The sequence below is a fragment of the Athene noctua genome, chromosome 1, assembly GCF_965140245.1.
Source record: "Athene noctua chromosome 1, bAthNoc1.hap1.1, whole genome shotgun sequence".
Taxonomy (NCBI): Eukaryota; Metazoa; Chordata; class Aves; order Strigiformes; family Strigidae; genus Athene; species Athene noctua.
This window is the reverse complement of record NC_134037.1, coordinates 101,787,446-101,810,964: the sequence shown is the minus strand read 5'-3', so window position 1 is coordinate 101,810,964 and position 23,519 is coordinate 101,787,446. Positions and strand designations below refer to the sequence as shown.

The window sequence follows — 23,519 nt, the reverse complement described above, 5'->3', positions numbered from 1 at the left end:
AGAAAATTGGGAATTTTTTTTTTTATTTAATTAATTCTCTATAAATTGTTTTACACCTAACCTCATGCTTAAAAATCATTTGAAGCTTTCTTTTTAGAAACTGCTGAGCGTGTGCAACACCCTTGAACTTTTCCTCAAAAAAAGAAAAGTTCAGTACTTCTTAGGGAATTATCTTCTTCAAGATGAAGATGCAGTCTGCACTGAATTCATTAGGTGTTACATCAGGCTAGAACACCTAGTTTACCTTCCTATCTTGCTGAGCTTTTATATATTTGGTTTCCATGTTGTACCTTTTCAATTTTTCATCTTTCTAATTGTAGCATTAAATTGAACAAGTGTTTCTACCTTCATTAAACAGAACAGAAGATACTGGCTTAATAGTCCTGGAAACAGGGAAAAGGGAAAAGAAGCTCAAGCTACATTTTTAGAGAGTTATTAGACATTTTTGAAATTGCATCAAAGCACAGTCAAGGCATATTGAGCAGACAAAGCATTCAGTCTGTTGTTTGCTTTTGATTGACTTTAAATGCTCTGGAAGGGGGAAAATAACGTTACTTTCAGTTCATCACTTTTCAGTTTAGATTCTTATTTTTAAATTACTTGAGGCAACCAGTTTAAACTATGTTGGAAAAGTTTATGATGAAGGCCTTGGGATTTTTTTTTTTTTTTTTACCCTGTTCTTCTTGGAACGAAGCAGTTATATTTTCACCATTATAATTTTATTGTCTTCTGAAATTGCAATTCAGTGATAGGTTTGAGATATACAAATTAATCTGAATTGAAATGAAGCCTGGTAAGTGTACAAGGGCATAAGAAATAAATGGAGTTTTGTATCAAGATAAACAGACCATTTTTAAATTTACTGCCTAACCGGTGGCATCCCATGGTGCTTTCTCTGCCAGATAATCCGGTCCAAGGGAGTTATTTCCCAAGGAATGAGCACTGCATGATGTATCTCGATTAATGTAGGAGAAAATAATCTCAGACCCATAACAAGTCATTTAGTAACTTGATTCATAGCCCAAAATGCTTAAAGCAAAAGTTAAATAAGTCTAATCTGTTTAGGACTCAATAAACCCAAACCTTGGATGTGTCTGTCTGTTGCCATTCTAGTGCTGCTCTGATTCTAATCTAATGAAGGTTAGTAAAACAGGGGTAGGGAATGGAGCTTTAAGTAAGTTGGATTTGATGGTTAAAATTGTGACATCTGAAGAAAATGGAATTTTCTACCTCCTTCCCCATTCTTGTCTGTTGTTTTACAGTGGTGTGTTTTTATCAGGCCAACATGTCGTGGTTTTGGTGTATTTTTCATGTACCAGTTCCCATGATGAGTATTTCAATATCATTTCCCTTTTTGGGCTGTCTGCAAATGGCCTGCTGCAGGTTTTGTTACCACTTCTTTGAATACCTGCTGTGTGCCTGATCATCAGTTGTCTGGGATTAAGCCTGGTTTGGAGACAACTAGTGTTTTTTGTGAATCCTGCTGTTTTCTGGAAGTGCACAGCTGGAAAAGGAAAAAGGACTGGCAATCAGAAATCCTGCCAGAAAACATGGTTTTTCAAGGCACTATACAGATCCTTTTGTCATGCTGCCAGTGGTATTTTTTGCAGGGAAGTAGACCTTTCTCTGACTTACATAGAATATCTTGATTGCTGTGCATTCTCAAAAGCACTGCAGACAAAAAAGACTAATAAGATTCTTACAAAAATACTAGTATTATTAAGAAAACTGAAGGCTGAAGGACAAGACCAGCATAAGCCAGAGCCACAAGGAGATAAGTCAGTCAGTAGAGCTAGTGAGATTTATGTCGTTTCAGCATCTGTTGTGGTATTAAGATGTAGAAGCCTAAATAACCCAGGGAACCAATCTTTTAAGATGAGTTGGTTTGTGCACTCTGATGAATGCTTTGCAGATTCAACATTCGGTATTAAGTAAACATGGGAGTTGCAAGTGTAAGTGCAAAAATATAATACAACTTTGGAATACCATTTCCCTGGTGAATTAATCAGAAAAATTTTACATTCACAGATGTGAATTATCAGTAATAAATGTCTGCCATGGGTCAGAATTTGTTTTCCAAAAGAGACTGGTCTTAAGGGGTTTTGTTTCTAAAAACATATTTTCTAAGCAAGGGAATGGGAAGACAAGAAACATGAAAATGGCAGAAGTTCTGTCTTGTTTATGTGAACTCACAGACAAGTAAGCATGTTATCTTTGGTAACAATTGGGAGAAAAATCAATAAAAATCAGGAAAAGTGAAAGAGCCACTATCTTACAGCTGGGATACCACTTGTCCATTTATTTAATCTGATCTACAGATCAGAAGTTCACTTGGCAGCCAGGCTTTGTGTTTCGCAGCCCTTAGGACTTTGTCAGGGTCAGCTGTGGTTTGAATGTTGCATACCTTTGTGTTGGAAGGAAAATTCTCTCCCAAAACACAGTCTTGAGGTGGAGCCCGGCTGTTTGGGAGAAGGACCTCTGTGGGGCATGCTGATGAACTGCTGTAGCTGCTAGATTAGAGACACATTTCATGGAGACGGGCTTTCTGGCTGGCACTTGCAGTGTTTGCGACGGCATTGGGAGAGCTTGGAAGATTAAAGAGAGCATGTCTGATTACAGTTTGTGGAAGCATCCAGAAACAGCTGAGCTAGATGTGACCAGTGCTTCCTTTCTTAAACTATTATCAAAATTGTCACGGTACACTGACTCTTTCCATGGTCAGCTAAGATTGCTGCTAGTATCTCCTGTTAAGAATTATTTTTGGAGAAGGGCTGATGTCACAAAATGCTGTTTCCTGATGCCAAATGAAGTTCAGTGTGCACTCGAGATCAGCGTTCTGTTTGATACCACACAATACCACATCTGTGCTTTCAGTAAAATAGGGAAGTTTTGCGTGTTTTAATGGCTGCATTTTAGGCTTTGAGTATTTTTCATTTTACATACTATTAACTGGAGGATTATTACCTGGTTCAGGTAACAGCCTCAAAAGACCAACCTAAAGAGCCAGTCTCAGGGCCAGCATGAAGAGGCATGTCCCTGCCACAGCAGCTGCCCTGCCCTGCCCTGGTTGTGTGTTTTGGAACACGGAGGGCAGAAGTGCTGTGCAGCACTGTCACCTGTGGGAGGGCAGGGGAGGGAGGTACCCATCCACTCTGTGGAAGAAGGTTGCTTTTGGTTGTTACTGTGCTGATCATCAGATTTTATATCTAGGCACAGCAATTATGTTGTTCGGGATAAACAAACGGGCATCATTCTGTGTCATCTTGCTAGAGAAATAGTTTTTGCAGTATAGTGCTTAAGTTTTCTGGTAAAACAAAAGGTCTTCATGTCTCCTGTTTTGCTGTCCTGTCTGCGCACAAGAGGTATGTCGCCCACCTGGGCTGAAGCAGTGGGGAGCCTCCACCCTGTGCTAGATTCAGGAAAACACAAAATAAGAATAAGACAATGGGGCATTGGCTTTCAGACCTGCTTCTTGTGTTGCTTTGAAAACCGGATGACTTCAACTCAGCGATGCTTCCCCATGTTCTACACAGTTCTGTTGTTATCCCATCAGGATGTACTGTTAGAGCAGTTTTGCTGTCATGATGGAGTGATTGTTTTTCTTTCTATGGGTGCCAAATGTCATAGGTACCCTCTCTCTTCTCCCCTGCCAAACCCTTTTGTGGTTTTGCTTGGGGTTTTTATTTATTTATTTGTTTTGTTCTTTAATGTCCACACCTCTATGAGGGTTATCAGCCAGGCAACATTTTAATGAAGCATTTGGCAGGGCCAAATGGGGCATAGTTTGAACTAAATAGCAGAATACCAACTTGTAACTCCTAATGCATTCAGAGAACCTGTGAAGCTTCACTGTGTAGATTGGAAATCAAAAGTCCACTTTCAGCAGAGGATTACAGCAGAGAAACTCTGAGCATAATTTCTGCTGCTGTCCAATGCAAACATAACTAGCTGGTTTCCACTGGTTCCACATGTCTTGCACACTGATTATTCAGCAGTCCGTGGCATGTGGGGCTGGGTTTTTATAATGTTTCTGTCATTTAATTTCTTTCACGTGGTTCTCTAACCACAAGCTGGTTTTAAAGTCATTGGGAACAGGCCACTTTCCAGATACCTAGCTGCTGGACACTGCATCAGCACAAGCTGGAATCTCTTCTCCGTCCATAGAAAGCAGCAATGTGTGCTGTTGTTCCTGGAGTTTATTTTAGGTTATATAAGTTTCTTACGGAATTAAATGGTCCTAGCTTTAGCAGTGTTCCACTGAGTTCACTATGAGATAGCAGGTAGAATTGCCTTACTCATTTCCACAGTGTGTAAACTTGCCATTTGTCACTAGGGATGGAAACCTGGCTGTGGCATGTGCATATGATTGTGAAATCAGAAGTTTGGAGCAAAGAAATTAAATTCTGAGTACAGCTTTAATGTATTTAGCCATGTTGATATCTTACATTTTCATGATATGCATGTATATTTTAATTAAGTTTTCATTGTCTTTGTTTTGCTAATTTTCATTGAATTTAGGAGTTAGGTGGGCATCAGAACTGCTGCAAGATGTTCAGGCTCTGCTGATTTTGCCCATCTTGCTGTCAGTGGCCATTTTTGTGTATGGGCCACTGAGTTTTTGTAAGCTTCTCTCAGCTTTCTACATGCACCTCATAACTAATAGTGCAGGTTAAAAGTTATTGTTAAATAATAAAATATGCCATTTATCACCTTAGTTATAAACCATCCAATCAGAAAATTAAAAATAATGCTAGGTTATGAACCATCAAATTTCAGTAAATGGTTATTCCTTCTTAGTTTTATAACATTATTCATAGAAACGGAAAGGACTGAGGAGAAAGTACCAAGTTAGAATATACTTTGTGTTTAAAATGAGTGTGGAAATGTTTTCCCCTCCCTTCTAGTGTTTCTAGTTTTGGTTTGTTGTTTTTTTTTTTAACTTTGCTTCATAGAAATTGAAAGATCAGTTTTTATGTCAAAGCTGATTTGCAAATGGAGAAGTATGAATAGCTTAAAATTTAGCTGTAGCCTTAAGGCTTCAGGTGATAAAGTGCAGTCATATTAGCTATCTGGTAGCATATCATTCAGTAGGCATTTTGGTGATTACTGCAGTGTTCAAGGGAAGGGGGAAAAATTGGGCTGTATTTCAGATCTTGTATATGTTCTTCACTGGAATTTGTATCACTTTGTGAACCAGAAAAGTGTTCCATTAAAAACAGATGTTCACTGCGCTGCCCTTGAGGGGCTAGCATGAGAAGATGAAGGCAGGCAATGATTATTGCTGTTTTGCTTGGGTTTTTTATTTAGTGGAAGTGGTACTCACTGGAATTCTCCTCTCTCTAGGTGGTTTGTTTTGGATGCGGAAACAAGGGATCTGGTTTCAATACACACCGATGGCAACGAACAGCTCTCAGTGATGCGCTACTCAGTAGGTAGGCAGACTTGTGCATTCAGAATAATTGCTGATAAATGACGTGTCTGTTCTGATAAATGGTGTTAAACTACTCAGTCTCTAGAAAAGGCAGAGCTTTGGAAAAGAATTGTTTAAGATGCTTGATACATAACTGAACACTAGCTACAGGTTGTTTTGTATGTGCTGAATCTTGGAGTTCTGTAACTGCAGATATTACAGTCGCCTTTCCCAGCCTTTCTTTCAAGTTGAGCTGTGCTGCTATAATAAATGTTAGCTTTGCTCCCAGGAAAATTAAAAGTTCTCAACTAAATAGTTGACAGGTTAACAGAAAAGTCTCTAAAAAGCTTAGTATTTCAGTGGTATTTTAATATACTTAGTTTTGAAGTTTATTAATATAAAACCATAAAACTAAGTTCAGGTCTGTCTGAAAGTCAGAGGTGTCTGTTAAGTATTTACTATGGGATTATATGGGGTCTAAGCCAGTATTGAGTCTCCTCTTCAGACATGACGTGACAGACCATCAGAGGCTGACTCCTTTCTGTTAAAACTGCATGGAAGAACACTCTCATAAATCTGTTTCTGGTTTGCGTTTGGATAACATGCCATGTCAGCGGGCAAAATGTTCCTCTGCTGCTACCACATCTGCCAAGGGCAGCAATTTATTTTAAAGCACTGATGTTCATTGACAGTGGAGGTGTTTGATCACGATTCAAGGCAACTCTTGTCCACCTACTTTGTTTTTTAAATGGAGACGACACAGGTTGGAAAACTGCTTAGAATGCTTGAATGCTCTACTTCTTTAGGCATTATTTAATGCTGATTTATATGCAATCTCCTGCTCCAAAGCTAAGCTAACTGTAGAGTTCTGCATTTTTTGTGATGCAGAAAACGTAAGCCTTCCTACTGTCAAAAGTTTCCACAAATCCAGTGCAATCTGAGGATTTATAACCTGTCCATTGGACACTTACTTAAAAAAAGCATAAGTAGAAGACCTTGCCCAAAAAAACATACCCACAAAGTAAACAGATACTGGCTGAAAAACAACATCATGTAAACAGTTATGCATCCTTAAATGAAGTTTGTAAGCAGTAGTTTGAGACTATTGCCTTAGTGATAAACTGAAATAATTAAAATTTGGAAAACAAACATTCTGTTGATTTATATCAAATGTTTTGTGTTGTAGATGGCACCTTACTTGCAGTTGGATCCCATGACAACTTTATTTACCTCTACGTAGTAACAGAAAATGGAAGAAAGTATAGCCGACATGGAAAATGCACTGTAAGTTTTGGAGCAAATATAATCAGCAGTTCTTGCATTTTGATGTTATATATACACTAAGATGTTAAGCAGTGGAACTCTCTCCAGACTGATGCTTTTCCATGTTTAGTTTTGGTTATACATTTTATGGGGGGTTTTTTAGCATTTGATTGATTTAAAACTTTAGTCTGATGGGTTCTGCAACTGTTAGTGTTAGGTGAGCACTTTTGCATCAAATATGACTGATTTCTCAGACTATTGACTTTTTCACTGAAATGGGAAGAGCAGTAAGATGGAGAAATGCCTTGTACCTATATGCTGAAACTCTTTTGGGGAAAATATTATACTTGTTTGGGGATATTTTCCCTCTATTGGTAAAGTACTCCTTGAACCAACATGACAATTATATGGTGGAATTTCATTAGAATATGTAATTTTGGAGGTAGCAAATATGCACTGTTTCCAGCTGCAGTTGTTAACTACAAAATTTGGAGTTGGGGGATACAATAAATTTCTGGCACAAGGTAAATAAATCTAAATGTAGCACAAGTAATGGAGTTATATTAGTCCTTTCACTCACATGAGGTTGTCCCAGGGCTAAAACAATATACTTTTTTCTGTAAAAGGTGCTTAGTTATCTAACATCCTGGCCTTAAGTTCAGCTGTCTTTTCAGGGTAGTGGGAGTATTTACATAAATAATATCTGAACCTTAATGGGATTTGCAAATGATACCATGAATAGGTCACATTTGAAATGTGATTTTTTTTTTTTCTAAGGAATGCATCCCCTACTCAAAACACTCTGTATATGTTTGTCACCAGTTGCATTTCTTTAGTTTTAAAAATAAGAGAACTTCTCAAGCTACTTTGTTAATTGGAAAATGAGAGGTCATGGGACCGTAAGGCTAAATTGTGTGAGTTTGGGGATTTTTATTTCTAAGATTATTTTTTTCTACAACCTTCGATGCAAGACTTGCGGTGGAAACTTAGGGGGAAACAAACAGTCATTAGCCAGTCATTCAGTGCCACACATGGTGTCTTTGAGAGATTTCACCCATCATTTGGCTGAGGACACCCCGCGCAGCTAGATTATGGGGATCCGGAGCAGCCCGTGTCCAGCTGCTGCCAGGGTGGTCAGCAGCAGGGGATTTGCCCCGTACCTGCGGTGTGCAGGCTGGCACGGGATGCAGCTGGGGAAGAAGGCTGTTGGGTGTGCTGGGGACTCCTCAGTGGCAGGGTTGTGGCACAGAGTGAGCCAGTGTCCTACCAGCCCCCAAGCAGGGTGGTGAGGGGGTTAGCCGGTAGCACAACAGTCATGAGACAAGAAATCAGATCTGCAGCCTTCACAGGGAGTTCAGGTGGTGGGGAAGGGGCTGAGCCTACGGGGAGGTCAGACTTGGGGTCCCAGTGGGACTGGTGGAGACAGCAGTGGATGGCTGCACTTCAGTACAGCATTTCACCCCATCACTTATTCTTTAACCATAAAAGATAAAATCACTCAGAGATGGCTAATCTTAACATATATAATATTTAGCTTGCTATGTACTTCAAGGTCTCTGAGCTCTTTGAAGATGTATGAGATCATTTATTTCTGTATATCATGTATTATGTATCAGGAAAGAGCACATTGTAATTTAAACCAGCATCTGCCTGTCTGTGTCTCTACCTTGGCAGGAAAGGAGTTTGTGAAAACTGGGATGGGAGAAGTGAGCATTGTTATACTCAGGCAGAATCATTAAGTCTTCAAAGCAGATTTGTTAACCGTTTTTTTCAGACTGACTGACTGCATGTAGAAGCCAAAATTAGCAATCAGCAATCTGGTTTCTGTCGGGCTGAGCTCCCCTGACCCTTCCAGCTTTTGTAGAAGGCAGCAGCGTGTTAGCTGACTGAAGCACGCCGTCAGGCTGCTGGTCCAGTTTCAGGTGCCCTGTGCCCCCCCTCCACCACCTGCCAGCACGCCGGCAGGACCCTACCAGCTTGATGCTCAGTGGGGAGGCACCCCAGTGCACTCAGGACCCAGGGTGCTCTCCTGGTCGGTGCCTGGGCGTTGGCACCCCGTCTGTCTGGCGTTCTGTTGTGGCTCAGTGGCCTCACGGGTGACCTCTGACTAGTATGACTCAGTCCTCCTGGTAGTCAACTTCTGGTTGTTTCTTCCAACTTCAGGACATTATTTGAATACTTTCAGAAGGATTTTATCTACTGAAACAGCATCAGCTCGCACATAAGGGCTGTATTCCCACTGTTACATCTAAATCCCCTTCCAGTCATGACCAGACGCTCTGCTGCTGCCAGTGAGGCGAGTCTCTGACCTGCGAGCATGTTTCCACAGTGAGGGATGGTGTTGGGTGCGATCAGAAATAATTTCCAATGAGCTGAAACAACCGTTTTGACTAGTGCAGCTGTTTTTTGAGGGCTCCAGCTATGCAGACAGCAATGTGAAGGTATGGGCTGGGGTATGAACTTCCAGCGTGTCAGCAGCTCCGGGGTAGCTGTCTCTGTCTCCGTTTGCCTTACATCAGAGATATCTGTTCGCAAAGGAAAAGCAAGTGCTGTGCATTTACCCAGAGGGCCGTGGGGTGAAAGCCACACAGGCAGCCACGCTGAAGTATTTGATATACTGGACTTAACCTGAAATAATTAAGTGTGCCCATCCGATAGGCTGTGGGCATTTTGACCCTTGCACGACTTAAGTCTGAAACAAATAAACATTGCCAGTGAAGGAGAGGGTTTCCATTTAGTCAGATAGTTTTATTAGCCCGTGATAATATGAGTAATTATGTTCATTGTACATAAAGGTACAGAAAAAGAAAGAGTAAAGTGTTACCTTACCATTGGGCAGCTACCAAAGAAAGATTTTAACAGATAATGGGATCGTCCTATTGAAAATATTATGACAATGTTACGTTAGTTCCAGTTCATAGTTCGATGATCGCTTGCCTGAAGGGATTTTGCAGCATGGAGCCCCCTGGCCAATTGCTTTGTTCCCTCCCCCGCTGCCCCCAGGAATTTTAACAGCTGCCAAATGTCTGGCAGGATTTAGTAAATGACTGACCAATTCTTTTCCATGTTGGAGTTTGCTTGCAAATTTTGAAGACTTGGAAAATAAGGTGGAGGAGAAAAATTCCTAGCCAATTGTGCATTTATTTTTTTTTTTTTCAAAATACCAAGTTTACATGTCGATATCATATATCCCACCCATGACTGCAAAGCAGTTATGTCAATACACAGTTCCTCTGCTTGAGGCAGAGACTAGTTCATAAGTAAATAAATCTTAAAGGCTAGCTTTTCTCCTAAATGTTTTTGCAATCTCTCACAGAAAGCCTGGGGACAGGGAGACAGACACGGGTGTATTGCTACGTGTAATTCTGGAAGCAGTCAGCAGCTCGTAGAGCTCTCTGTGTAGATAACTGGTGTGGTGGGTGGTGCGGCAGCCAGTGCAGTGCTCCAGCACGGCCCTGGCATGGTGGGTACGGGCTTGGCCAAAGGACCTCGCAGGTCCGAGGGACACCATCTTCATAATGCCCGCTGAGAGAGGGAGATAATTGGCGTCTGTCAGTCAAGAAAGTGGTGTTTTGTTGCCTGGCAGAATGACTAGGAAGGGGAGAAAATGAACAGTCTTACAAGGGGAAGAGAAGCAGTAAGAAAGGGTGGAGGAAGAAAAGAGTGACATGGATGTCACTTTTTAAAATTTCCTACCCTTTCCTCTACAGAGAAATAATTGATTCCTACCTTAAACAAATTTGTGGCTTCTCTGGAGCCTCTCATAGCTTTATTATTATTACTACCAACAAAAAAATTTGTGCAGAGGAAAAATATTCTGACCAGCTGCATTTAGGTTCTCCCTCAAAAACAAAGATGGGTGTTTAGCCCTCAGTGTGCTCTTGATGGTGATAACTAAGCAATTAGGCCAAAGTATTTTGATTCTTGTATAGATGAGTCTGTGCCTATTGGGAAGACTCCTTTCAAAGCTGGCACTAACATGCATGCAAGTGTAAGCACAGTAGAAACTTTCAAAAAGCTTTCTAAGGTATTCTTGTAACACCAGTCCTTGATCCTGTAGTTTTACGTGGTGGTTCTTAACTGAGGTATCCTAAGTTTATAGCATGAGCAAAGGTTAATTTGAATGTGCATGCATTTAATGGAAATTATTTTGAATGGATAGAGAAATAAAATAGAGGTCCCGTCTGTCACTTTTCCATTGGCATCTAAAAATGATCCTGTGCAAGTTACTCACCTTTCTCAATTAGTAGCAACATATTTGTTCTCCTTGTAAGAGTAAATTGTTCTGGGGTCCAGGAGGGATGCAGTTTACAAGTGTGCAGAGGGAGAGGCACGATGCCCAGCCTGCATTTTTTTTTTAGCTGTTAGCGAGTGTGACACTGTGAAGTAAGGAGCCTTTAAAGGAGCACAAGTGAATTGCAGAAGACCTGGGGTGGGTGGGGACGTGCTTTTTTGCTGTTAACTGTCCTATCTGTGAGTGCACCTCTTGCTCTGTTTGAATTAAAATAAGTGTTTTCATGTTGGTGTTACTGCATTCTTCTCCAGGGACATTCCAGCTATATTACACACCTTGACTGGTCCCCAGACAACAAGTATATAATGTCAAACTCAGGAGACTATGAAATACTATACTGTAAGTATGAAATTAAATACACTGGAAACAGAAGTACGTATTAGCTGTCAGAATATTTAGAAGAGTGTGTTTGATCAGGACTGCACAAAATGCTTACTGACAAAGGAAGCAGCTTGAACTTGTGTAACCTGATATCTTGATGTTATTCAGAGCTGTGTATTACCTAATGGCAATGCTAAATATAGGTTACTTCTTTACAAGGTCATAAATCAGTTTAACAGCATAGAATTTACAGAACAAGTGGCACTACATTTTGATGTTGGCCCAAAGTTCAGTAGATTGAAAATAATATATACAGTTGTTTAATTAGTGTCAACAATACCATTTATTTTGGGAGAATAAAATCAGTGGGTCTGTGCCACTGTTCTGTTCTGGGGTTTCTTTTTTAAAATTTTATATTGACTGGTGTTGTTGAAAACTAAGCAAAGCAATAATACTACTTCAATGTGTTAGTGGTAATAATGTTTTTGTTTGTCTTTTTTTAGTATGTAAAAATATTAATGTAACATATAGTGGTTATGTCAAAAGTTCAACTTGCATACGGCATATCAGTATGATTTTAAATTTTTGTGTGTGTGTTCTTGTCTCTGTGGCTTTAAATAGATCCATGAGGATTGTAGTTCTGTTTCTGTACAGGCAAGAAGAGCCAGCAGTTTAAATATCTGTCACCTTAACATGTTCATTCTGCCTGTCACAGCTTAGGTTTCAAATCTGGATAGTGCAATATCTCAATCTACCAAAGGGAAGTGTTGGTGCCTGTATGGGGAAGCAAAGAGCTGTGACCCATTAGTACTGGGCTGGTGTATCAAAAGATAGACAATCTTTCCTTTCCTAGTTAGAAGTCGAAAAGCAGTCTAAGGCGCTCTCTGGCAGTTCTCACTCTCTGTTCTAAAAGGAGAGCTTCCTGAATGATTGATTGAATTTTAGCACGTCAATGGAGCTGGTAGGAAGGAGAAATTATTCTATTACAGACTTTATTAAAGCATTTTATAGAGTAGGTAGCAGGGGACTCAAGCTGCAGGGAAGCGTTTTTGAGGTATGCTGGTCTGAAGAGGGAAATGAGAAGAAAATGTCACTCAAATACCAAGCAAAGCTTGAAGTATCTTGGAATTAGAAAAAGGCATTGCTTTGTCTTTGCTTCTACGGTGTGATTCCAACTGTCTTAGCACCTTCGAAGAGCACATATGTAAATATAACTTTATATTGCATAACTCATCATTCACTTTTTTAACAGGGGACATTCCAAGTGGCTGTAAGCTTATCAGGAATCGTTCTGACTGTAAGGATATAGATTGGATGACATACACTTGTGTGCTAGGCTTCCAGGTATTCGGTAAGCACCATTTAACTTGCTTTTAAGCTGAGCTTTTGTGTTTTATTTTGCTTCAACTTGTCATTAGAAATACGCTGTTAATTATTGAGGATGGTGCTGAGATGACAGACCAAAGAGACTGACCACAATACTTGTTTGTGATAACAGAGCACTGGATGCTTTATCTACAATGTACAATTGATTTCTATTTCATCTTTAAGTTTGGGATTTGATTTTTCTGCTGTCACATTAGGCTACCAATTTTGGAGGCAGTGAAGCAAAAAGTTTGAATTTTAAAGTGCTCATATGGCACGTGTGCATTCTCCTTTGATTACCTTGGTTTTGGATGGGAATAAGACTATGTGAGTGCAGGTTATAGTTAGTGACTTAAAATCATGACAGCACTTTGCTACCTGTAGTTCAAGGTGAGTAATATACACTGTTTCTAAAGAGTAGAAATGCTTTCAAGATTGAACATTGTGTAACTAGTAGTTTATTTTTAAAATGTACCAAAAAACTTACAAAGCTGACAGATCTGATTTTAACAGTGCAATTTGAGACTGTGGCCAGACAGTTCAAACCTTTTTTGCTGAAGGCAGCTCTCTTGGCCATAAATGAGGACCCCATCTGTGAGGGGTTGAAAAGGTGGCCTGTCAGTGTTGTAAACCCAAGTTGTGTGAGCAGGATGCTGAATGTCTCGCTTCCACTGCTGAGATCAGATACCTACCTCTGTTCTTCATGCTGGAATCATCAAAAGCAGGTAAATCAGCAGATTCTTTAGAGGTGAGGATTAGGTCTATAAATCTTTTCTTCCCAGCGACTAGGAGTTCAACTTGGAATATCAGTTTATATGCAGGGTAGAAGAAAATCAGTGAAGTCGCAGTGCTTTCTGTAGCTTCTGACACCTATTGTGCGTATTTTAGGACTATTGTACTTAATGAGCAAGTAACCTTGAAGGATTGCAGTTGATGTGTGGGATAACGCTGACACTCTTGTGTAGCATATTGGTTGGGTGGACGGCCTTTGGTGCTTTATAAGCAGGCTTGATCTCCTTTCTGGGTACCAAAGGTCTGTGACAGAGCAGGGAAAATAAAGGTGTCAGAGAAAGAAGCTGACTGGTTAATAAGCTGCATAATTATTTTTCAGTTGTTCAAAGCTTGAAGTAGGTAGCAGAAATAAACAGGAGCGTGCTGTTTCTGGAGCTGAATACTGTTGCTTATTGCTAGTTAGATGAAAGTATTGGCTCCCATTAGCCTGAGAATTGTGAACTGTGTTGTGTACATGTTTATTCAGCCTGAAGTAGAGAGTGGATGGCTGTTTTGTCCTGATGCTCTGTGCATGTGAGCCTAGGCTGACAAGGAATTGATCCACAGCAGTCATTCCCTCACTGTCTTTGCTACTGTGAAATAATGCAACACAAATGCCTTTTTTAAAATGGAGTACCAGAAGATTCAGGAGATGCTAGAGAAAGTGAAAAGCAAAACTCTGATGTTAATATGACATCTTTCTTCAGGAGCAATGACAACAATTTAAAAGGACTGAATATTCCTTCTGGAATACCCTTGGACCTAAAGCCATTTTACATTTTATCAGAGTACTTAAATCTACCAGAAAAGTGGAGGCAGTGGATGGTGGCTCTGTTGTTACTGAACTTCTACCACTACATTTGGTGGTAGAACAGACAGAATAAGGAGAGAAGCTCTCTGAATCCCAGTGCTTTTCCAGAAGTGTCTTTTACTCCTGACCTAAGGAGATATGGTGTGGGAGTACAGAAAGAGTTCTTCTCTAGACCATTGGCTTTGTCTCTTTAACAGCTGTCAGATAGAAGCTACTGGTGACTGGGGCTAGGCTGGAGATGAGCAGCTTCCATAACCACTGTTTTGAGAAGCCTTTTTACTTTTTGTTTTTAAAAAGTGGATAAGTCTGCTGATCCTTTTTGCATTCCCTTTTGGATTAATACAAACTTTAAGTATTCTGGATTAAGTTTAATTAGTCTCAACTGCTCTCAAAATCCTCAGTGTGCCAGAGGACCTGGGAATGAAGTAGATAAAGCAGGTAATGTGATGCTATTCTGGGGCAGAACAGAATATATTTAAACTTCCCAGCCAAGATTCATCATGCCTTAATTTTATATTGTCTGGTAGTCTGACACCCTTTGCAGAATCTTAAAATTATGGCTCAGTCTCAGACAAAGGCAAGTATTTTCCCATTAAATCAGACAGTGCAGCTAAGCCAACCTAGCAGATATTTGCTGTCCAGAGAAGTCTGGCTTTGACCTGAGGATCAGCTGGCTTGGGGATCCAAACAAGCCCAGGGGCTGCTCACTCTGATGTTCAGGGGAGAGGGTTCAGTGTGTGGGATCTGGGCTTTTGGGGTTATGTGTTTTACTAATTTGGCTCTGTGGATAGTGTGTCCATAGGCTCAGGCACTGTACTGTTGTTAGCAGAAGAAAGAGGATGGAAATGCATGGTTCAGATGAGAATAGCATTGCTCCTTTTTGGCAGTTGATATTACTATATTGGCTGAGCAGTATCATCAGTCTGCACCCAGAGCACTTCTCGTTTACTGTACATTTCCCACACTTTTTGTTTGATTCTTATGAGAGGCTTACTGCTGGCTAGCAAAATTTATTAAAATTGAAGTGCTGCTGTCATACCTAATAACAAAGACCCATTATTTTGTATTTTTTATTACTTTCACACTTATTAAGAACTAAGAACTTGGTCATGTTAATGTCTTGTTTTTTCCATGTTTGCCTGATGCATTGAAAGCAAATCCTGCTGTCTTATGACAAAGGGTTCTCTTACCTTTAGAGTTGCTAATTTGTGAACACAGTAGATGTTTAGTAAGAGATGCAATCTTGAATATTAGTATTTTTAATCTTAAATTAAAAAGAAGAGGAAATGTCATAGCTGTTTGTCACAGTCTGCCTAAGGCGGTAGCTGGAACTTCAGGAAACTTATTTGAAACAAGTTAATTTATTACTCCCACCTCATAACAGTATTTTATATATAGAATGCAGGAGAAAGTTAAAATTTGTTTTGAACTGCTTTAAAATTCTGAAATTGTATATATTTTTCAGATTGATTTAATTGATGTGAGAGCACTAAAATGTTTCTGAATACTTTCCTTAGCATTTCATGTTTTTATTTAGTAAATTAGTAGCTTATTGGCTTTGTAACAAGCTTAAGCTGTCTTTGTTATTCTTCAGAGAAAATAAAGTTCTTACTCCACCCACTGAAGAATGGAAAAAAAACAACTTTAAAGTTAAATGCTATTTGTCGTTTTGGTTAAAAACAAGAAGAGATGGTATGGGAGTCTGAAAAAGACAAGGCAGTTCTAAGTTGGTTTTTTGTGCTGTATAAAGTGGTAGACAGCACATGTTTTTTATTTTACCAAAGTCAGTGACTTAAGGGAGAAAGAAGGTATTTTCATATCTGCTAATGAATATCCCTCTCAGTTAATTGGATACACAGGGGTTTGGTGGGTTTTTTTGGGGGGGGGGGGGGGGGGGGGGGGGGCAGGTTCCTCATAACTCCTGAACTTAGAAACCCAAGTCTGACCTGTAAAAGTATGGCACCTTTGGCATAAATTAATATTTTAGAACCCCTTGCTTACTTTTTGTTTAGCTTTTCTTGCAGATGTGAATCATCGGTTTTGTTATAGGAATCTCTAGGGCCTTTATTTTTTGTTAAAACTAGAGCCTCCCCTCTCCCCAATTTGTTCAGCGCTTTTCATCCAGGCAATGTTGTTATTCTTTTGTCTAGACATATCTGTGTCATTCTTTTCGCTTAAAAGCATATTGAATTGTACTTAAGCACTTGACAGCATTCACATCTATGAAAGTCTTACAGGCTGGGTTTCTGTGCAAAGTATCATCAATCAGTTGTCTCCTTTGAATCATGCAAATACTAAGATTTAAAATAAAACCAAAATAAATCTCTGCATAATATACAGTACCTGGGCTTGTTCTGTGCTTCAGCATCATTTTTGCTTCTAAAACATCTGTGCATGAATGAAACTGTTAAATTAAGAGTTGCCAGTTTTAGCAGCAAACTTAAGATAAGCTTTAAATAAGACTGAGATTTTGAACAGGAATTGTATGTCAAGCCCGGGAGGTTATCTTGGCTGAGGCTGAGGGTTCGGAGGAACAGGAGGTGGGGGAGTACTATTAGACTAGCAAAATATTAATGACATTTAATGCAATGCATATTTCATTTTCCAGTTGAATATTTACCTTTCGTTCAGCTTCGTTATAGATTTTGGTTTTGTTTATGGGTTGTCTAATTTGTTTCTAAAACTATCCTCATTAAATATCTGTTCTGTTCTATCCTAGGAGTTTGGCCAGAAGGATCAGATGGGACAGACATAAATGCCCTTGTCAGGTCCCATAACCGAAAAGTGATAGCAGTTGCTGATGATTTTTGTAAGGTCCATCTCTTTCAGTATCCCTGTTCCAAGCCAAAGGTAAGTCTAGACCAGTCTAGTCTGTGTGCATGTTTGCACTGCATGAAGCTTTCCTTGCCAGATACCTGCTTCCAGCTTGGTCTTTTTGGAACCTGGCAGCCAAATAGCTCATTTATATCTGAGAACAGTGCTAGAGACAAAAGCATGGTGTTCCCCATTCAGTTTATATGTAACACAGAAAATATAATATACCTAAAAGTGAAGTGGCAATAATTATCCTTAAGTTCTGGAGCAGAGGCTTGACATTTTCTGTTTGCTGGCTTTGTTGTTAAGTCCATTTGTTAACAAAGATCTAAATCTGTCCCAGGTTACAAGCCTTAAGAAAGGATCTATTGTGGGAGGAAACCTAATGTAAATATAATTCATTACTCATATGTGAATGAAGAGATCTCTTGAAGGGCTAAGCAAAAATAGTTTTAGATTTCAGTATCATGTGCTCTTCTATTCAAGCAAGTGATTGATCTTTCTGCTTGTTTTCAATAGGCTCCAAGTCACAAATACAGCGCTCACAGTAGTCATGTGACAAATGTCAGCTTCACCCATAGCGATGGTCACTTGATTTCAACTGGAGGAAAAGACATGAGTATTATTCAATGGAAACTTGTGGAGAAGGTAACTCTACCACAAAATGACATTGTTGTAGACATTGTTGCAACCAAAGTGCCCATCCCTGTCAGTGAAAATGCTGTACAGTCTCCTGCACCTCTCTCACAGCCTTTTAATGAAATGAACCAAAATGAAAGTGTAACTGGCAGCTCTCCAGCTTCTTTGGAGAGCAACTTGGAGCAGTCTGCGGAGGCCAGCGAAGAGCAAAGCGAGGAGCAAAGCGAGGGGAGCAGCCTTGATCCCACCGAGCCGGGCTATGAGGAGCCCTCCAATGAGATGAGCGAGGAGCACAGTGAATCCACAGTCACTGAAGAGCAGCAGGATAACTCACCGGTGTCTTAACACTCCCAGCTCAGGCGGTTGTTATTTTCCCTTGGTGTGCGTGCTTTCATTACAGGGTGAGGGTTCAAATAGGGAAAATTAGCTGAGAATCATGACCACTCCAGCTTTTGAGTTTCAGTGAGATTTTTAGTCTGAGCTTCAGTTCAATGTGTGGAACCATCCCAAGGGCCTGGCTTGATGGTCTGTGTCAAGATCTGGTCACGGTTAGTAGTGGACATTACCATAGATCCATTTCAGTTCTGAAATTGCTGTCAGGAAGTGGCATGAAATATATACTGGAAAAAAGTTAGCTCTGAGAATTAGCTGAAGTAGACCACCTTAACTATGTGAAAGTGCTTTCTGAAAGATCTAAGCTGATGGGAAGCGCTGAGCTGTTCCAGCTGGAGAGTACTGTGCTGCGTTTTCCAGGTGCAAAGACAAACAAACAAAAAGAACAACCAAAAAGCTGTTGGTAGGGCTGTCTTCCTTTGTTTTTTCTTAATGAGAAAAATAGAGGAAAAACAATGTAACAATGCCACGTGTATGGCGATGCCTTCTTGATCTAACACATATGCAATTTTCTAACACTACTAATTCCTAGCGGAATCTGGATGTGTTCACAGTTGGTCTGCCCTGGGTGCTGCTAGTTCTAAGGCAAATCCTGTTGAGGAACAGTGTTTGCTGTTCCATTTTCACAGACTATTCAATAACAGACTAACCAAATACTGGTGTGTTTCACTTTTCATGACCTGAAAGTTGATTTAAACTGTGGGACATAACTCTGTCTTCAAAGAATTGCTTGTCTAGAGAGTTTGCAACTTAAAGAGAATCTTTTCAGTGACTTTAATGTGAACATCAGAGGAAGATTGGCAAGAACACAGAAGTCAGGTGGGCTCCAGAGTTAAACGTTAAGCCTTCAAGCAGAACTTGCTCCATCCCTAGTAGGAGAAATATACAGTTAACTTAAATTATTAAATCGGTGCTTAGGATTAGTGTATTAAGTTGATAATTTTTTCTTCTGAATTTTTAGAGGTAACTCTAAGAATCATTAAACTGCAATCTCTACTTTTCTTCCCTGCCCCTCCCCGCCCCCCAGCTCCTTTAGCAATTGTGATATAAGCATACAGTAATTTAGACAGTGATGTGATTTTTTTTTTTTTTCCTTCCTTTTCATAGACTTCCTGATCTGTTGTTTTTGTGATTTTTTTGTTTCCACTCCACTCCACCCCTCCCCTCCCCAGGTTGCTCTAAGTCATGCAGCTCTCATGTGGCTATACCTGGCCAGTTACGGGATACCTTGGCATTTGTTATGCATTTGGAAAGTACTTTTTTTTTTTACAAAGTTTGTCAGATAGCTACATTTTTTTCTTAAGTGCATACGTTTCCTACTTAAAAAAGATATAGATTTACTGACAGATATCCATTTCCTATGTACTTGTTTATATTTTGATTACATAGAATTCTCTTTTTTTAACTTGCTGCATTGTGCTGGTATTTTAGTTCCTAGTTAGAATATCATGTTTAGAAACTTTGGATGAGTTCATAAGTCTTAATTGTGCAAGCGTTTACGTGATTGTGCCATTCCAAAGTGCATCAAAACTGTCATTCCCTTACTAGTATCTTCTCAGGAGAAATGCTACAGATCAGGTATTTAGTCATCATTTGGAAAGATAAAAACAAATGGACTCCCAAAGGACATTTAGAACATTTATATATAAAATATATAAATATATATATACACACATATATATATATATAAAAAAATATCCTCTTGTTTACAACAGTTCCAGAAAACCTCAAAGTAGTTCCCTTCAGGTGGAGGGAGATATGGATTCCAAGCAACCCATCTTGCTCTGTACATATTTACTGGAGAGCTCTAGTATGCCTGACTTGCAAATGTGCCAGATAGCAGCAACGGAAGATAAAGGTCAACTCATCCAAGTTCTTGGTTCCAAATGAGGAATGTGCTGTAAGTTTAGTAAATAATCTTAGTAAAGGAGAAAGGATTTTAGAGCTAACGAGGCACAGAGCTCTCTCTGTCATTTTTATGAACTCCACATAAGCAACACATTTCTTTTTGGAACATCTGTCACCTGGGGTTGCCATGTAAAGTGAGAGTTATAGTTGTGATATTCTTGTGTTTGTAGTTCAGAAGACTCTACTAATATGCAAAGCCTTACAGCTTTCAATTGCTGGCAACTACTGTTTAACAAATAATTAAATCTGTGATAATGGATGGAAATGGGTGGGATTATGTAACTGTAGATGCTTTAGAAAAATAATTGTGAATGAATTATGATTAAGAGTGTTTCATGTGAAGATGTTTGAGCCATTTCTATCTATCATGCATTCCTGTCTCAAGGCAGAAAATTTTGAAGATTAAAAAAAATAAAATAATCAAAACAATATATTGCAGTGTCTTTCGCTGTTTCTTTTCTGGTTCCTTCTGTATATAAAGTGGATGCCACAGTTGCAATGTCTGGGTCTGTGATTTTGGAAGAACCCTTTTAACTTGTGCTTTTTTAATAACCTCTTAGACTGCCTAAAAATAAGTTAATTCAGCATTGTGAATAATGCTGGCACTCCTAAATGTTGTTCTTGTTTACTTTTCAAGTCTTATGACATTTCCCTTTTCCATTTTTGATTAATAACTTATTAGCATTATCCTACTATAGCTGATTGAGAGGTCGCAGGGGAGTACAAATCAGTATTTGCCCTGATGCAAAGTGCAGCCTACCTTCCAGGGTTCTGCCAGAAGCTTTCTTCTGGAAGTCATTCAAAAAGTGCAAGCTTATTTTGGATATGTCATGTTAAATACCATGATGCTTCCATGTTCCTGATAGTCTCTGTCCAGTTGCAGATGTAGAAGGTCACAGTTTGCTTAATATATTCCTTGTGAAAGATTCTCAGTCTTTTAAAAGGTTTTGAAACATCTCCATTTCTTGCAGCTGGTTTCTGTCCCTTACAAAAGGGGAGGGTGGGGTAGAGAAGAAAGAAATGTGCAACACAGACAAATACCTTATGTTTATTCTCGCTTAAAGAAAAAACAAACAAAAAGCCCATCGTTGTCACCCCTGAGTTGTCAGGAGAATGCCGGTGTTCTAACTTGAGCAACAAGCAGATGTCCTGAGGTCGTGCTGTGTTGTTTCCAGTGCACCCGCAACATCATGTACCACTTCACCCTGGGGGCAACTGTGCAGTGGTGTGCTTTTCTAGGCTCTGCTCCCTTACTATCCAAATTCAGCTTCTTGCTGCCTCTTCTGGGATGCCCAGTAAGGCAGGAGTCTTCCTGAAGGGTAGGTAGGCTGGTCTTCTGTGAGCCTCCCTCATGGTGGAGGCAAGAGTGGGCTGGTGGAGCCACATCCTATTTGGGCCAGCAGCATCTGCTGTCAGTTTAGGTAGCTGCAGCAGTGGTACTTGTCATGTGTAACTGAAGTTCAGGATGGAAGCTCTGCTGAAGGCATAAAAGTATTAACAGCATCTCATTTTACACAATTGCAAACGTAAATTCAAAATCTGCATTAAAATGTCTGTTTAGGTTGCACAGTAAAATACTTGAATGTTACAAAATGGCAAGCTTACGGATTCTTGCAGTATGTGTCCATGCTGGGTGTATGTCATGCAGAGTGATACTAATTGGGCTTTCAATAAAAACGGCACTTCTAAGGATATGGCCACAGACATTGGTTTGGTTTCTTTTTCACCATAGAAATTCCAGGATAGGTGAGGAAGAGGCTGGGGATATTAATGGGTAATATTGAACCAAGCATTTCTTAGGTTTGATCTTACTGTAATTCTCATAAATAACAAGTACTAGCTTTTGTGTATGATGCGTATTAAGTTCCAGCCTCTTTTTTAAAATCATCTCTAGAATGCATAGATTCTGGCTTTGTCTCTGAAAATAAGGCAAAATTTTAAGTTTAGAATGTTATATTGATTATACTGAACAATACATTGCATTTTCTCCTTTGAGCTTCACCCCATAAGATGTGTTACGCTTCCTTATATTTCCTTCAGTTCAGTGCAGTATTTCAGTTGAATCAGGATAAAAGTAAGTAAAATGTCCTTGTGAAATATAAGCTTGGCTGAGCCAAACAACAAACTCTTCTTTCCACTGCCTCATGCCAATAAAACTGGTTCCTGGCAATGAAAGGATTAATACTACATGAGGTGGGTTTTACTTGCGCGATATTTGTGCTGCTTGTTTGCTTTCCGTCTGAACAAGTCTGAGCCCATTGCCTAATCTTTATTTTTGACAGATGTTTTATGTACTAATACTTTAATCAACTGAGAATGAAAAACTGCTTACAGTAGGATTATACAATTTAGAAGACTGGGCAGTGTACACATTTTAATGTATTTAATGTGCATGGTGTGTCTTTGTGAGCATACTTTTTTTTTTTTTCTTGAAAGAAAAACATCAGTGACTTCACACCAGAGTGAATTAAGAAGGTTTAGGAGCATAGGGGGAAAAAGGGTTACTGCCAGGACAGCAAGGCAAGAGAACTGGTTTCAGGCAAGACAACTGGGAGAGAAGTCGCAGTGGTGGGACAGTGGTTGTACCAGAGCTGCGTTTCCTAGGTTGGGTCACCAGTACCCTCCTGTGCGGGTCTGGCTGTTCCCCTCTTGTCCTGATGGAGTAAGCTGAAGCTCCTGACACGCTCCCTAAAGTTTGAAGTTCCCTAAGCAATATTTCACAAATGCAGGCCACTTTCAAATAAATGAAAAGCCCTTTCGGAGGTCTCCTAACTTCCATACATCAAACTGAGCACAGACCTTAGGCTCCTCTTTATAGAGAAAACTTGAAATGGGGAAGTTTGTGGCTGGGAATGTTACAAGAGTGCTGGGGGAGAGGAGGATGAAATATGCTATTGGGGAAAGACCCCAGTGGGTGGACTCCTGGCTGCCACTGAAAAAGGAAGGAAAAAAAAAAAACAAAAACGGAACCCTCCTGATACTGTACTTAAGGCATGGTGTCAAGATGCCTAAAATGATTTCAAGGTAAGAAGGGGCTATATTATCAATGGACAATTTAAAAAAAAAAAAAAAAAAAGAAAAAGAAATTAACTCTTTTCCCCACCCCACACCCAAAATTCCCCTCTGTTAGGTTTTGTCTGCATGCTAAAACCTAGAAAAGCTTTTGCTTCTGTTAGATGTACTGGGTGGTTACAGTGCGGTTTTGTAAGAGTTTCTGGAGATTTTTGCTGGGCTTTATTTTTAAGAAACAATTCTAGAAAAGGGTTTTCTTCCAAAAAAGTTCTAACCAAAATATAGGAAGAATCTTACGTCTTCAAGGGATATGTTTGTCCTCGTGGTTAAGTGGCAGGTTTTACAGCCCAGTATCCTCTTCATCAGGGGATCTCTGGTCATTTTGCTGCTCTCACCAGACAAGTGATCTCTGGCAGAGTCAACAAGGCCTGTGCCTTGTTAGCAGCCTCTGCTGCATACCTCTGTGTATGTCATGTTATTTTCCCCTCAGACAACTACGATGCTTTGTTGTTTCTTTG

At 39.7% G+C, this 23,519-nt stretch overlaps 1 protein-coding gene across 7 annotated transcripts in view; it reads left to right on the top strand.

The window, feature by feature from the left end:
* The window catches only part of EML4 (EMAP like 4), a 166,695-nt gene extending 146,287 nt beyond the window's left edge, over positions 1 to 20,408 (top strand). For all 7 annotated transcript variants that reach the window (XM_074897121.1, XM_074897123.1, XM_074897119.1 and 4 more), the window contains 6 exons: positions 5,344 to 5,432; positions 6,597 to 6,694; positions 11,219 to 11,306; positions 12,541 to 12,639; positions 16,955 to 17,085; positions 17,569 to 20,408. In XM_074897121.1, coding sequence (XP_074753222.1) covers positions 5,344 to 5,432; positions 6,597 to 6,694; positions 11,219 to 11,306; positions 12,541 to 12,639; positions 16,955 to 17,085; positions 17,569 to 18,033 — 970 coding nt within the window. In that variant the 3' untranslated portion in view covers positions 18,034 to 20,408. The remainder of the gene's footprint in view (positions 1 to 5,343; positions 5,433 to 6,596; positions 6,695 to 11,218; positions 11,307 to 12,540; positions 12,640 to 16,954; positions 17,086 to 17,568) is intronic.
* Positions 20,409 to 23,519: the final 3,111 nt, after the last annotated feature.